Source organism: Petromyzon marinus, chromosome 37 (assembly GCF_048934315.1).
Source record: "Petromyzon marinus isolate PM22_M1 ecotype Great Lakes invasive population chromosome 37, UKy_Petmar_22M1.pri1.0, whole genome shotgun sequence".
NCBI lineage: Eukaryota > Metazoa > Chordata > Hyperoartia > Petromyzontiformes > Petromyzontidae > Petromyzon > Petromyzon marinus.
Genome location: NC_133703.1, coordinates 22,343,611 through 22,358,966, shown reverse-complemented (window position 1 = coordinate 22,358,966; position 15,356 = coordinate 22,343,611). Strand labels below are relative to the sequence as shown.

The following is a 15,356-nucleotide window of genomic DNA, read 5'->3' as shown; positions in this document are numbered from 1 at the left end:
TTACCTGGGGCGGTCTCGAGCACCGAGAAGACTTCTCCCTGTGCACTGGTGAGGATCACTCCGGGCTTGGCACCGCTTCGCTCGCACAGCACGGGGGCGTCACTGGCCGTTTTGCTGGGATTGAACACCGCTGCTTCCTCCTTCTGCAAGGCAAACGCGGTCGGTGTTTAGGGGGTCCCGTTCAAGAAGACGCGGACAGGTAGCTTTAGTTTTACACGACTGTCAGAAACCTCACCAGCCTGCATTGTTGACCAACGTGATGTTGGTGATGATGATTAATGTAAATGAGGGCCCAGTGGTTTACGCTGCTACGGTGGCTAGGAGACGTTAACTCCCTCGCCTGGTATACAGGTGGTGGGTTCGATCCCGACCCTGTCGAGTTGGTGTGTCTCTCTCTCTCCCCGTGGTCGCGTGGATTTTTCTCCTGGTCCTCCGGTTTTTCCCTCCACATTTAGAAACACGCGTTTAGATTATTTGGCTGCAATACATTTCCACGTGATAAGCCACTTCATTGAGCTATCATTTGTGGCCAGGTCGCTTATAAAAAAAAGATATATAGTTTATTGTTTTTTAGTAAACCAGGCAACCTGAGCTTGATTGGCGGCCACGGCTAACATAAGTTGCGAGTAATGTCTAACCGGTCCTGGACCCAATTCTTCACCAACCTGCACTGACCAGCGTTGTGAAGTAGGGCCAAACGACTCTCATGACCGATATGGTGTAAGGGAGGCCTTCATGCAGGAGTGGACTGACAAGGGTATTGCACGTTAATTATTTATTTGAACTCTTTTTATTTAAACTGATGGTGAGCTACTCGCGTAAACAAGTACAATTTAAGCACTGCTTTAAGCGTAGCCAATTTTAATGCTTGGGACATCTTTACCCCCATTTGCTGTGGTAAGCCATCACGCGTTTTGTTTTTTTGCTCTATTCAGATTCTTTCCTTACTTTCGGCAGGTGATGTGCATCTGTGTTTCACAAATGTGTGAAATATTTATAATTAACCTACACTGAATTTTTGCCTCGCGTCCCCGCAAGCGAATGTAAATCACTGCAATTTGACGAAACTCACAAAAGCTACGTCACAGATTGCAACAGACAGTTTATTAACGTCTGAAAGTACGTGCGTATGTATGTTGAAGTTGCTCCGCACCGTGCGTAGCCAACCGTGCTAATCGACTGTGCGGGGGAAGGACATACAAAATAAACACAAAAATCAATTCTAAAGAAATTCGTTTTCAATTTAGTAGAGTGGTGTATTTTAGTTTATAACAGTGTATTGTAGTGTATAATGTAGTGTGCCGTGTATAGCATGGTGTAGTGTATGTAGTGTCGTAGAAAATGCAATCGCGCCTCATTGGAAGGCTTCTCCGTCTCCTCATCGTCGTCCTCTGCGTACATCATGCTGTCCATGGTCTTCCTGAGCAGCTCCTGCAGCTTCTTGATGTCGTTGAGGAACTTGTGGTCGCGGCTCGGCCTCTCGGGGCAGGGCTGCGCCGCGGTGGTGGGCGAGCCCACGAGCACCTGCTCCACCGTCATGTTCTTGAGGCTCTCCAGCAGGCGCACCGTCGCCTCTGCACACGGTAACATTGGGCGCAAGTTAAGCTGGGCGCCCGCGGTGGCGAGATGTTAACCCTGTTCCAGTTCTGATGACGTACGCGTGAAAAAATTACAAAACACAGCAATTTTGTCCTCCTACCGGCAGACTAATGCCCACTTGCAGGATGCTGCTGCGATCACCCTGCGCCACACAGCGACAGCTACCACCGCAGACGTCCCCTTGGCTAGACTACAGCAGGGCACTGGAATTGGTGGAGAGGAGACGCTATGATGGCAAGGACGCTCCGAGTGCCGTACGAATACAAATCTCTCATTCTTATTAGATGGAACAGGCAAAGCCTCGCCTTTAATTTCCGGCAAATCCCTGCTGGCCCTATTCAACGCGGACGCCGTGGCTCCAGATTCGGCTCCGGCTGGTTCCCTGGCGCTCGCTTCGGGGTTCTTGGCTCCCGCACGACCGCCGGACGCGCCCTTCGAGCCGTCGGCCTCCGCCTCGGAGAGGTGCTGCTGGGGCTTGGGGCGCTTGTCGGCAGCGGGAGAAGGGGGCGACGCGTCGGCGGGGCCGTCGCCGGCCTCGTCCTCGACGGCGGAAGCCGGCGCTTGGTTTTCCATCTCGGTGCCATCGTCGTCCGTCTCCCAGCTGTCGTAGTCGTCGCTCCAGTCCTCCTCGCACTCCTCCTCCACCGAGTCGAGGTCGGAGTCCTCGAAATCCGAGCTTACCTTAAAGAGCTCCTGATAGTGTGGGGGCGCAAAATAAGTCAATAAATAAAAAGCCAAATAAATAAAATGCCGGTTGCGGAATGCGTTTGTGTATTCGTCAATGGTTGTTTTCTTGCTCTGGCTCTATCTCAAAAGTTTTGGACAACCCCTTTGATCAATTTCACCAGTGTATGATAAGTTAAGTCCCTAAAAGCAACAGAACTTTAGATGAAAGTTTAGTTCCTCATAGATTATGTTCATTGTACGATTTACACTTTCTTGAACGCAGAAAGCCACGTGTTGTATTCACAGAAACTGCTGCACTACCATAAATGGCTACACGTATTTAGGAACATACGATTCCTTTAAAGTGATATAAAAAATGTGGTTCGTTATTTTTTTATTCACGCTTAATAGTTACATTTGGCCACAGATGTATTAATTCAAGAGGTGTCATTTTAAGTGGACCAATAAAGTGAACAAATGCAACGTTAAGACGCGTACGAGCTTCATGAATTTAGTAGCAAATTAATAATTGGCATTGAGGGAGACTGCTGCAGGTACCTCACCTGTGGATACAAGCTGGAGATACTGTTGTTAATCCACCGCACCTTCACTTTCCCAGACTCGTCCATGTTCACAACTTGTCCAATGCATGGCTGAAAGAGGTTAACAAAGAACACATACGGAATTACGCTCCTCTGCCCATTAACAATTAAAAATATAACATTAAACATCTTAATTGGACGACAGCAGACATGCGCATCCTGCCATCGTCATCAATACATTTTTAAAGATTTTTACCAGGTCTACAGTTCCCCATTATATATATATACACCACGGACCGACGGTGCAATGAGGTTAGGGCACCGCGCTATGAACCTGGTCACTTAAAATTAATTCATGGCCGCAGGCAACATGGGCGACGAGTGACATCTGAAGCAGCTCCGGCCCACCTCACCAACCCACAAGGACCAGCATGGTGAAGCAGGTCAGATAACTAACCCCGACGACCCGCACGGCATGGGGAGGCCTCCATTCCAGCGGAGGCTTGACAAACGACCGTAAAATTACGAATAAAGGCAGTTCCTTGCAACTCCCCCTGAGCCAGCTTAACCAAGGCGGTTGATACAAGTGCCAGCAAATGTAAAAGAAAACAAGTTATGGTTGAAACGTTGAGCGTGTCAGAATCGGAATGTTTAATTTATCCTGGAGGAATCTGATGAGCAATGAAGCTCTTTTTTCCCACACATGTCCAGTAGGAGAAGGTCAGCAAGTTACTGTATCGGTGTCCAGTCTTCCTGTTATCCGTGATTATGACAGACAAAAGGCACGGGAGTGGACCGCAAGCCGAATTTATATAAGTCTGTTTTTATTCAGGACCTTTCTCATGGATCACAGGAGTAATTTTTGGAAATGGTGGGAAGTGGACTCCACTTCCTAATATTTTAAAACATTAGCCCACAATTTTTGCTTATTTGTAGGTTTGGTCTCCCACTTCATCACAGTTTAAATACGTTCCTCTGTAGTAACAAAGGCATTTATCTTTCCAATACTTTATTGCTTTATTAAATCACAAGCCATCTCAGTCACTTTAAGTAACACTTGTACGAAGAAAAACCTATTTGAAAACAGCATCCGTGTTTAATATACAACACACATACATATATATGCACATACGGCTACACAATTACCTCCTCGGTGGTTGGGATTATCATCTCGGTTTTGCTCAAACGGATAACGGTGTCGGAGATCTGGAACTGAAAGTCCGTGTGGTCAGAGATATCGTAAACGCTGACATCGTCTTCTTGATGAAGCAGTCGCGGGGCCTGTGAACAGATTGAAAGAGAGACTGTTTCAACGGCAACCAATTACTGTCCAAAGAGGGGTTTGTTTTGGTTAGATCGCGTAAATACAAATGTGTCGTTAAACCCGCCACGACCCGACACACACAGGCAATTAGTGAGGTTTGTCACGTAAACAGAATATGCTAATTCGTTACTAATTCAGCACACCGGTGTGTTGGAGAGTAAATCCACAACATTTACAATTGGGTTTACTCTCCAACACACCGGTGTGCTGAACTAGTAACCCATGACATTTACAATCTTTCTTGCCTTATCGACTCTGAAAACTCCATATGGGTAAGGTTTATAGTATTTCTGCCACTAAAGCACGATGCCTCACACGTACGCCACAACTCGTTTTGCAGTGAGACCCAACGAGTTTAGATCGGATCCACTTGTACATTGCATCCTCTGACAAACAAAATGGAATTGGTGGGGCACGATTGTAAATAAATATCTATTCGCTTCATTTATTCGTCCGGTAGCAGATTTAACATTACGACGATAACGATGATAGTAATGGCGAAGAAACACACTTGGACGTGAACAGCATCTGTTCCCAGGTCGGTACAATCACCTTACGTCCAAGACAACTTTTCACAAATGTGTTGAACGTACAGGCGGCAACACGTGCACAGTTCTCCGGCAAAAAGTGGGAGGGCATGCTGGTACCATACACGTCAACGCAGGGCTCTCACCTTCAGGCCAAAGCCGTCCTCATCCAAGGTGTACCATGCAATGCAGCAGGTCCGACCCCTGTGGTCGGCAGACTTCACCACGCCGTACACTTCCTTGTGCTCGCTATTGATCGATGACTCTGCGAAACATTTACGACAGGGACTGTGACAACTCTGTAAACAAACTGAAAAACTGCGTAGACAGTGGTGGCTGGGTAGAAATGTGGCATGGCGATTAGCGGGCTGTGGTTTTCGTCAGCGGCGACTGATATTCAAAACGGTCCTGGGCCTCACGTCTTCACCGACTCGTACTGGGCCAGCACAGAGAAGTATAGCCGAGCAAAATCCCATGACCAATACGGTGCGTGGGGAGGCCGTGATCTACCAGTGGGGCCGATTTATTTATTTATTATTGGACATCATGGGTTGTCACGTGACCAATAGCATGGGAATGCACCGTGCAGTTTCAACATTCTCGGGCGCCTATCAGTTCAACCATTACAGCATGTGAACTGGATTCGATTATTGATTCCGTGACTTTTTGAATCTATAATCGATTGCACAAACGATTCAAACACCAAAGAGATACCTTTTTCAAGGCATCAAATCTGCATTAACCACACGTACCTGTGGCAAATCATGCACACAAACATTTTCTGATAATATACTTGCATTGTCTTTGAAACGGATTGGCCTATACCAGAGACAGCCTGCTTCATGGCCTTGTCTCACCAGTGTTAGACCATAAAACGCCAAAAGGACAACATCTTAACACCTGTTTTCTTGCCAGAGAGGGTCAAATCTATTCTTATTTTTCATAATTTTTTTGATACTGGCAAAAGAGGTCCCATAGATGCATAAACAACAATCAATAATCGATTCACAAACCTATGTATGTAATATTACAAATAATTTGCATACATTGTAAATAATCGATTTTTTACAAACAAGAATGTAAAAGTGGCGTTCATGCAAATTGCATCTCATAATTGCCGAGTAATCACAGACACCTGTCCACAGAAGCAATCAATCAATCAGATTCCAAACTCTCCACCATGGCCAAGAACAAAGAGCTCTTCAAGGATGTCAGGGACAAGATTGTAGACCTACACAAGGCTGGAATGGGCTACAAGTACATTGCCAAGCAGCTTGGTGAGAAGGTGACAACAGTTGGTGCGATTATTCGCAAATGGAAGAAACACAAAAAGACTGTCAATCTTCTTCGGCCTGGGGCTCCATGCAAGATCTCACCTCGTGGAGTTGCAATGATCATGAGAACGGTGAGGAATCAGCCCAGAACTACACGGGAGGATCTTGTCAATGATCTCAAGGCAGCTGGGACCATAGTCACCAAGAAAACAATTGGTAACACACTACGCCGTGAAGGACTGAAATCCTGCAGCGCCCGCAAGGTCCCCCTGCTCAAGAAAGCACATATACATGCCCGTCTGAAGTTTGCCAATGAACATCTGAATGATTCAGAGGACAACTGGGTGAAAGTGTTGTGGTTAGATGAGACCAAAATGGAGCTCTTTGGCATCAACTCAACTCACCGTGTTTGGAGGAGGAGGAATGCTGCCTATGACCCCAAGAACACCATCCCCACCGTCAAACATAGAGGTGGAAACATTATGCTTTGGGGGTGTTTTTCTGCTTAGGGGACCAAGGCAAATTCACCGCATCAAAGGGACGATGGACGGGGCCATGTACCGTCAAATCTTGGGTTAGAACCTCCTTCCCTCAGCCAGGGCATTAAAATGGGTCGTGGATGGGTATTCCAGCATTACAATGACCCAAAACACATGGCCAAGGCAACAAAGGAGTGGCTCAAGAAGAAGCACATTAAGGTCCTGGAGTGGCCTAGCCAGTCTCCAGACCTTAATCCTATAGAAAATCTGTGGAGGGAGCTGAAGGTTCGAGTTGCCAAACGTCAGCCTCGAAACCTTAATGACTTGGAGAAGATCTGCAAAGAGGAGTGGGACAAAATCCCTCCTGAGATGTGTGCAAACCTGGTGGCCCACTACAAGAAACGTCTGACCTCTGTGATTGCCAACAAGGGTTTTGCCACCAAGTACTAACTCATGTTTTGCAGAGGAGTCAAATACTTATTTCCCTCATTAAAATGCAAATCAATTCATAACATTTTTGACACGCATTTTTCTGGATTTTGTTGTTGTTATTCTGTCTCTCACTGTTCAAATAAACCTACCATTAAAATTATAGACTGATCATTTCTTTGTCAGTGGGGAAACGTACAAAATCAGCAGGGGATCAAATACTTTTTCCCCTCACTGTATATAAAGATGTTTTCAGCCAATAAATGCATGTTAATATATAGGTGGGAGGAAAACCGAAGCACCCGGAAATTACTCACAAGTGCAAAGGGGGGAAGGGACCGATGGAAAGATTCGTCCACACACTTTGATGTACCACACACTTCTGGCATGCCAGGGTATGGCACCTCATCGCCCCCTACAAGGGAGGGAGCTTCGCAACATTTGTGCGATCCACCAACCCTTATTTCCACAGCGCTGCAATTCGGGTGTGCACACCCACCACCGTCCCACTATATTCGACGGACGTGCTGCGAATGCGACATCGGATGTCCGTTCATGATCGACCCTCACCTCGTTTGTCCATAACAAATGTCCCAGGCCAGAATTCATTTTCATCCATGTGTTGCACAGGAATCAAGTCATTGGATCGGATGTTCACCTCCACTTGCCCGTTCTGCCACATCACGTCTGCGTAGGTCTTGGTGTGAACCACTTCCACTGCCAGCCTGGAACATGCAAGAGGGAGACGATACTTACAGCAGCAATAGAAAAAAAACTCACTTAAGCAGCCAACTCCCAATTATCCTTGGATGGATTTTCCGGGGATGCAGAATAACCGTGTGTAAGCGGGTCTCTAGTTATACAAGCTGCTGCTCCTCACTGTCTGTGACTCGGTAGTCACGTGACCACAAACACACCGGCAAGTGACCAATTGCTTTAAGAAACAATGAAAACAACACTGCCGGTCTAGATCATCGTCACCACCATTCCACGTAATAAAAAACACATTTACATGTGTGCATAACCCGTGATTTGTATTTCCACTCTTACCCTCCATTACTCCAGTAAACATACGTGGGTGGTATTAGTACAAGAGCAGTCGCATATTCTTTGGGTCTTTCGGTACAGTCACGTAGATAGGTTATTCAAAACGGGTTTTTTTCGCCCTCACGTTGTGAATTACATTGAGATAGTGAGGGAACAAACACAAATCAGAAGCATCTTCACATTGACGTGGCGAGAATAGAACGCGTGCTGTGAACGGGAAGGTACGATGGCGGAGAAAGAAGCACCGTGATGGAGTGGTGGCAGCCAAAGGAAAGGAGAGAGCACGTCCAAGAAGATAACCGCCACAGAGATGGAGCGATGGCATTGGCTCGTGTGCGGGAGTGTGATGGAAACAATAAAAAAAAGATCAACTAATTGTATTTTGGCAGGTAAGGCCCACTGAGCCACGTAACTCTTTTTCATAAGCGAACTGCCTATCACAAATGATAGCTCAACAATGTGGCTTATCATGTGGAAATTTATAGCAGCCAAATACTCCTAAACGCGCGATGTTGTTTCTAATTGTAAAGGAAAAAAACAGAGGACCCGGACAAAAATCCACGCGACCACGGGGAGAACATGCAAACTCCAAATATACAGGTGTCAGGGACGGGATCGAAAACACAATCTCCTGCGTACCATGCCAAGCAGAAAACATCTCACCACTGCGGCGTCCATGCACTATGGCATTGCAGGACCGTGAGAAACTGACAGGCTTTTTTTTCACATATAAAATGGTCTGAGCAACTATCGATGCCAACGACTGCCAGCACCAACTGCCTTAACACTGGGCTATTGTGTCTGGGCCTGCCGTGTTCAGCCACGGGAGCGGGAGAGTCAACGATGGGGGGGCGGCAGGCGGGTGCAGTCCATGTGCTGCCACTATACGATAGTTACATGCCACGTGAGGGTCACGAAAAGACAGCCCATAAAGCTCCGTAAAATGGATTTACTGATGGGAACTTAAAAACGATGAGCAGACAACGCATTGCCCTGGGCAGCCCTTTAAAAAGGAATCGATTTTTTCACGGTGTTCAAGTGGCGACCGAACCAAACAAATTATTTACATGGGATGCGGGCACCTCCCCTGGCTCAAGCGACACACACTTCCGCCGGAGAGCGCGCGCTCACCTGTCACCACAACGGATTTCACGGGTGACCTTGGGCTTGCGCTTCTGCTTCATCTTCTTCTTGAGCTTCTTCACGTTGAGCGGAAGCGGCTGCTTCCTTCTACCGGGCGGCCCGCCCTGGGAGGACGCCGTGGAACTCATGGAGGAGACCGAACTGGTCTCGTCGCTTTCGTCCGTCCAATCCGCTTCGCCGTCCTCCGGCTCCGACGTGCGTCCAGGCAGGGACACCTTGGCCCTCTTGGTGCCGGAGACGGGTTTGAACATGCCGTCGCTCTCTCCCTGCCTCTTACCGTCGTCGTTCACCACCGCGCCGTCGCTGCGCGCGGCTTCGCGCACGACGATGTGATTCTCGTCGCCCGCCACTCTGCTTTTTAAGTATTCCTTGACGAAGCTCTGGAGCAACGCCGGCAGCTGCTCGTCTTCCTCCTCCTTCCCGCGCAGGTAGGCGAGCAGCGCCCGCCCGCCTGGCTGCTCCACGAAGTGGTCAACGGAGAAACTGTGGCAGAAACGTGTGCAGCTAATCGTCACCGAGTCACTGGAGATGCTCAGGGTGTGGTTCTCCCAAACTAAACTCCTGCCGCCAAGCGCGACCCGATGTTCCCCAACGGCCCCTCGCTGCTCGTCTGCAATATCTTCGCTATTTTGATCGTTTTTTTCCACCGTGGACTCTTTCCCTTCACCGTTCACATCGTCCGCGGCAGCCAAGTCTCCAGCCAGTCGGCTCGTCGAGTTGCTGGGAGACATCCACACCACATGCAGCTCTTCGCTCTGCAACAACACACGACGATATTAATTCACAACTGCCCGCTTCTGTAAACTACACAGTGATGCCACGTGCAACCGCAGCAACGTACGCTGTGCTCCACACTCGCGTTACAACCAAACGAACAGAAATGCCCCCACAATGTGGTCACATCTCAGAAGATAAGCAGGATTTCTGAGCCTGGCTAGCACGATCGAGAGTGAGAAAAGCACAAAAGCACCCCAAGCAACTGTAACGTTTGACGCACCCTCCGACCATCACAATGCGCGCTATTTGCGTGTTCACGACGTTCCATCGCGACACCTACCTTGTCATCGCCAAAATTTTCATTCAAAGGCGGGTTCCAATCAAAGAAGTCCTTGTCTGGTTTGCCGTGCGAGATTTTGGCGCTGGGGCTGATGTTGTACATCACGCGCTCCCCCATCATCATTCGTGCGTGGTCGTAGAAGTTTAATCTCTGAATTCTGGAGAAACGGAGCATTTGCAGCGAAGGATAAGTGGGACACCCCGTAGTCACCCGACGATGGTCAGAAAAAACAGACATGGGTACGAATCACTCCCACAAAATAATGAAAGACATTCATGTCTGTCTGTTTGTGAGACTTCTGGACCAATGTTTTGCATCTTTTTTTTTACGAATCAGGTAAGTTCTATGATCAGCGTTGACTCCCAATCAGCAGTTTTGTCACAGAAATAAAAACGGCGACATTGCATTCTGCTAAAAGCAGTATAGCAAAACTGTACAAATTGCATGATGGTTAACCTGGGTTCATTGTGAGTAATACTTAAGTAATAAATCAAATATGTATTAAAAAAAATTGTCATCTACATAACAAATCCAAGACCTTACTAAAAATGTATAGACGCAGTGGAGCTTTCTTTGATGAAAAATATATATAAAATACATTAACATATTCTGAAAAGTAAGATGCATCCAAAACTTGTACCACGTGTCAACAAAGCGACGCTAATCTGGTCTCACACACACACACACACCTGCACGATTATAACTTGCGCCGCCAACTTGTGATAAAACATACACGTGGGAAATGTGCCTCTCCGAATCTGGAGAATATGGTACTCCTATTAAATATTACTCACAAAATAAACAAGCGAGCATCTCCTTCACATATCCATCTCTCCCAGATTAAAAAAAAAAACATTTCTTACACATATAAAATAATATTATTTTTCTATCTACGTGGCTTTACCGAAAGACCCAAAGAATATGAATCCCTGCTAAGATATGCAGTGTCTCATCAGCAGTCCAGATTTCTTAAAGCAATGCTACTGAACTGCCCATCTTACAGGCAAGGGACCCTCTCTTCGACATGGAGTCCTAGTCCGACAGAAATTTATACAATGCAGAACTAAAAATAATCATCAGCATCATCATCGTCGCTGTGTTGAATATGAATAACAAAATAAATAAACTGGCAGGGTCTTCTTCACTTCTTAAATATTATTAGGTTTGTGTCGATGACAGTTGACCGGGGACAAAAATGAAAGGCATGAACCATCCTCACACTTGGCTGCGTGTATCAATATGCATAATGCCGATGGTACCTTGGAAGGAGCTCTTGCGTAACGATTGCACTCGGAGGGTCTATGGAAGGGAACGCTTTCCCAGAAGAGTAACCCATGGTGATCCACCGCACTTCCATTGTGGCTACTTCCACCTGCAAGGGGAGACAACGACGTACATTCACGCTTGAATTTTTACTGAAATATGTTCCACCGTAAAAAAAAAATAAACACAGACTTCTTAGATTCCTGCCAACAGTGTACAGTATAACCTAAGTTGGACCATCGTCATGCGGCTGTTCGCACGCTGCGCTAAGATTCCAGCGACCCCATTTCAGCAACAATGCCAAACGCTGGGGATGCAGGGGGGAATTAACTAGGAAAAATAGACGAGTACCCGGCAGATATGATGGAACAACCATAAACAGTTAAGGTTTTACCTGGTTAATAACATCCTTCCAATGATTGCTCAATTTGTATCCATCTTCTCGGCCGAAGTTATGTCTATGTTTATACATCTGGATGGCTTGATAAACATCATATCTGCCGGGTACTAGTTTTTGCTAGTTAATTTCCCCCCACATCCCCAGCGTTTGGCACTGTTGCTGCATTGGCATTGTTGCTTCATTGGCATTGTTGCTTCATTGGCATTGCTGCTGCATTGGCATTGTTGCTGCATTGGTACTCGTGCACCGCCCGTGCTACTGGTGTTGTTGATACACTTGGGCTACGCTCATCCCCAAACCTTTATGAACAGTTTGCCTTTAGAGGCTGACCCCTTTGCCTGATGACGACCGCTTGTGTTGCGATCGAAACGTCGTGATTTGTTTTATTTTATTTCTACCTACGTGATTTTACCGAAAGAACCAAAGAATATGGATTCCTGCAGTCACGAAAGCTTCAAATCAAGGCTGCCGGCATGTTGAACGATGTGATAATTAGTGAAGGATGTTAGGTCAGCTCTTACCTTCTCCACCAGGGCTTTAAAGTTGCTTTTCTTTCGGATAACTGGCTTCACACCAGACAACCATTGCACGTTCGCAAAGGACTTGGATGGCCCAATAAGCAACTGGCTGGGGTAGAACCCCGAGTGCTCGCTGAAAAACACTCCCTGAACAACGCGCACACAACGAAACGGCACGCAGTGGCAACAAAAGAGCAGAGTGTGTGGTTTCCGCCGGTTCACGCCATGCGCTCGGGAAACAATGAGGATTTAGGAACACTGTCAATATAAATTCGGTCACAGTCCCTATGATCACTGTTACGTTGCAATTATGGCTTTATTTTTTGGTGATTTCGAAAAGTTTTTTTGGTTTGGACATGTGTGTTTTATTGTAGTACGGAGTTAGACTGATGGCCTTAATCTAAGTTTTCTTGTGGTTGTTGTTGTTGTTTGACTTGCATCCCATTGGGATTTTTTGCACACAGCGTTGGTGTACATTTGAGGGTGTTGATAAAATAATAACAATCATCATAATGGTCTTTGTTTACCCAGAAGAGTCTTAGTCTTCAGACTACTTTTCAGAAGGGTTACGCATTTGACCAATTCCATTTGCGAGTGCTTGACACGTGTGAGGTAAGCAGGGTACACCCAGAAAAACCCAAAAAAACAAGCGGGTAATACTCAAAGCTCCGCTACAGATGGGTAAAATAATCCATTGTACCTGGCTGCCGAACTGAATAAACCCTACAATACCTGGCATTCCCATGCAGCCATCCATACAAGTGTTATTGAGGCTTAAAACTGCTTGGATTCTGAAATCCTGACAAAATCTGCGACATAGAGAATGATTTGCCGGGTGGAAATCTAAGCATTTAATGTTTAACTTTTAGATAGACTTTCAAGACTGACACCGGGTATTAAAAAGCAAGGTCATATTAACTTGCGGTGCAATGGCAATACATTTAAAAACAAATATCACGTGTGAATATTGGTAAAGCTTTACCGAGTCACTTGGGTGGGGATTCAAGTCTTGAAGTTTGCAGGCGTCGTCCACGCTCATGGCACACCTACAACAGTAGAATACCAATCACATCAACACAACTACTAATACCAATCACATCAACACAACTATTAATACCAACCACATCAACACACCTACTAATACTAATCACATCAACACACTCTCCGGCATTATGAGCACATGCTACTCCTGGCTATGGACCATGAGTAACTTGGTAATCGACTGAAAAGTAAATTTCAACATTTAAAAGTTAAGAAATTATGTAATATCCAGTATGAAGAAGGTGCAGCAAACACACTTTGACATTCTGTAAATATTTCCCACCCCCTACCCCATATCAAAGTTAATCATAAAAGTTTAAAGAAATACAATTCAGTGAAAAACACTTTGTGATAAATGTTGTGAAATAATTGGTAACCAGGCCTGAGAGCATCATCTCATGAAACTTAACAGCCCAGTTTAATCACCAGTGGCCGAAAACTCCGATTCAGACTCAGGATTTAAGCTCAGTGCTCCAACGGTATCATCGGAGCCACCAGGCCAACTCGGCGCAGAAGGCCTTGCAAAGGATGACTTGACAAAGTAATTCTCGTGAAACCCTTTCAAATCAATTAATCAATCGTGCGACCTCTTTGCGAGAGCTTGGGTGGCTGCCTTGGATCCCCGCTTTCTTGTCCTCTGCTCTGATGATGCATTTCTTTTACCTTGAGACCACTCTGCTCCTCCGTGAGGTTATCATTCCATTGGCTGTCATGTGCCACCCTTTTGTGGTCTAGTTGCGCATATCTTTGCCGAGGTCTTTCTGCAGGCTCGTATGCAGAATGGCGTAACAGAAATTAGACAAATCTCTTCCAATTAAACTACCCATTAACTCCTCTCCAGTCTTTGCCATTCCTCGGACCTCACAATTGTTTAGAACGCAGTCCTTTCTGTTTTAGTGGGGTGGAGGGGCAGTGGCCTGGCTGGTAGGTTAGGGTCGAGTTGGGCAGAGGGGGCTACCTGCCTAGGCTTAAGTACACACTCATCATCATAACCATCGTTTATTATTTATAACTGCTCCTCCCATACAATACATCACTAGGCGCCAGCCCGCACATTCCCTCTGCTGCCACCACCACCACCACTGTTTACAGGCTTCTCCCAGACTCCCAATGTAACCGTGCCCGCCACTGCGGTTGATGTGTAGCTACAGGCAGCTCGACCAGTGATTGGCCACTCCACGCCCAATCGCTGCCACCAAACTACGAGGGGCGGCGGGGGGGAAGGGGGAAATTAGAACTACAATACCACTGTTAAACATTGTACATGGACAGCCTCTGTCAATCCACTGCTGGCAGCGGGGCCTCCCCCATGCCATGTGGGTCGTGGACAATAATTCACCGCGCTGGTCACAGTGGGTAGGTGAAGGCGGCTACAATAGCAAATACACAATAACATTGTGCGAGCAATGCATTAAAGGATTTGCACGCTTATCAGCGCAATGGGCTCCCAGGTCTCTGTGCCACACGAGGCATCATCGAACTCTGCTCTACCCCGGTGGCCTGTCACGGCTACGGTCAAGTATGACAGATTGTAGTAAGGGGACTGTAATGAGGAGACTGGGTTCACACCGGCACCTGCACGGGTGACACCAGCCCCCTGAATCTAGGCGACTTATTCATAGATGAGGATTATAAATAAACCGCAACGTGACCATGAGGCATTAACAACCAATTTGGTTGAACTAACAAAAATTAAGATGTGCAGCCTTGCAATTACTTGCTCATGACACTGCTGCCGTATTTGGCCAATTCTTCCATGCTGGTCAAACGTCTTAAAGGAGGTGGGAGTACCCACACTTTACCCCACTGCACGAGAACTGCCCAATCGACTGTGGTTACCCATCCACACTGCTGGGTGGCCAGAGGTGAGGGAATGGTTATCTCAGTGCACAGCCCGTACCGCCGATTATCACGGTTTGGCTACATACTGTGCGAAAGGAACTTCAACGTACATACGTACATGCGCTGCCTCATGGAACCATACACGTCGGTAACTTGCTATACACACACACACACGTGTGCTATATCCAGGAGAGCAAGACTGAGT

At 46.7% G+C, this 15,356-nt stretch overlaps 1 protein-coding gene across 1 annotated transcript in view; it reads right to left on the bottom strand.

The window, feature by feature from the left end:
• UBE2O (ubiquitin conjugating enzyme E2 O) overlaps nucleotides 1-15,356 on the bottom strand; it is a 30,301-nt gene that overhangs the window by 4,673 nt on the left and 10,272 nt on the right. Inside the window, exons 5-16 of the mRNA XM_032967073.2 lie at nucleotides 13,251-13,314; nucleotides 12,272-12,415; nucleotides 11,347-11,459; nucleotides 10,088-10,244; nucleotides 9,019-9,785; nucleotides 7,411-7,565; nucleotides 4,805-4,923; nucleotides 3,954-4,088; nucleotides 2,829-2,918; nucleotides 1,905-2,292; nucleotides 1,354-1,574; nucleotides 5-143 (exon numbers count right to left, since the gene is read on the bottom strand). Coding sequence (XP_032822964.2) covers nucleotides 5-143; nucleotides 1,354-1,574; nucleotides 1,905-2,292; nucleotides 2,829-2,918; nucleotides 3,954-4,088; nucleotides 4,805-4,923; nucleotides 7,411-7,565; nucleotides 9,019-9,785; nucleotides 10,088-10,244; nucleotides 11,347-11,459; nucleotides 12,272-12,415; nucleotides 13,251-13,314 — 2,492 coding nt within the window. The remainder of the gene's footprint in view (nucleotides 1-4; nucleotides 144-1,353; nucleotides 1,575-1,904; nucleotides 2,293-2,828; nucleotides 2,919-3,953; nucleotides 4,089-4,804; nucleotides 4,924-7,410; nucleotides 7,566-9,018; nucleotides 9,786-10,087; nucleotides 10,245-11,346; nucleotides 11,460-12,271; nucleotides 12,416-13,250; nucleotides 13,315-15,356) is intronic.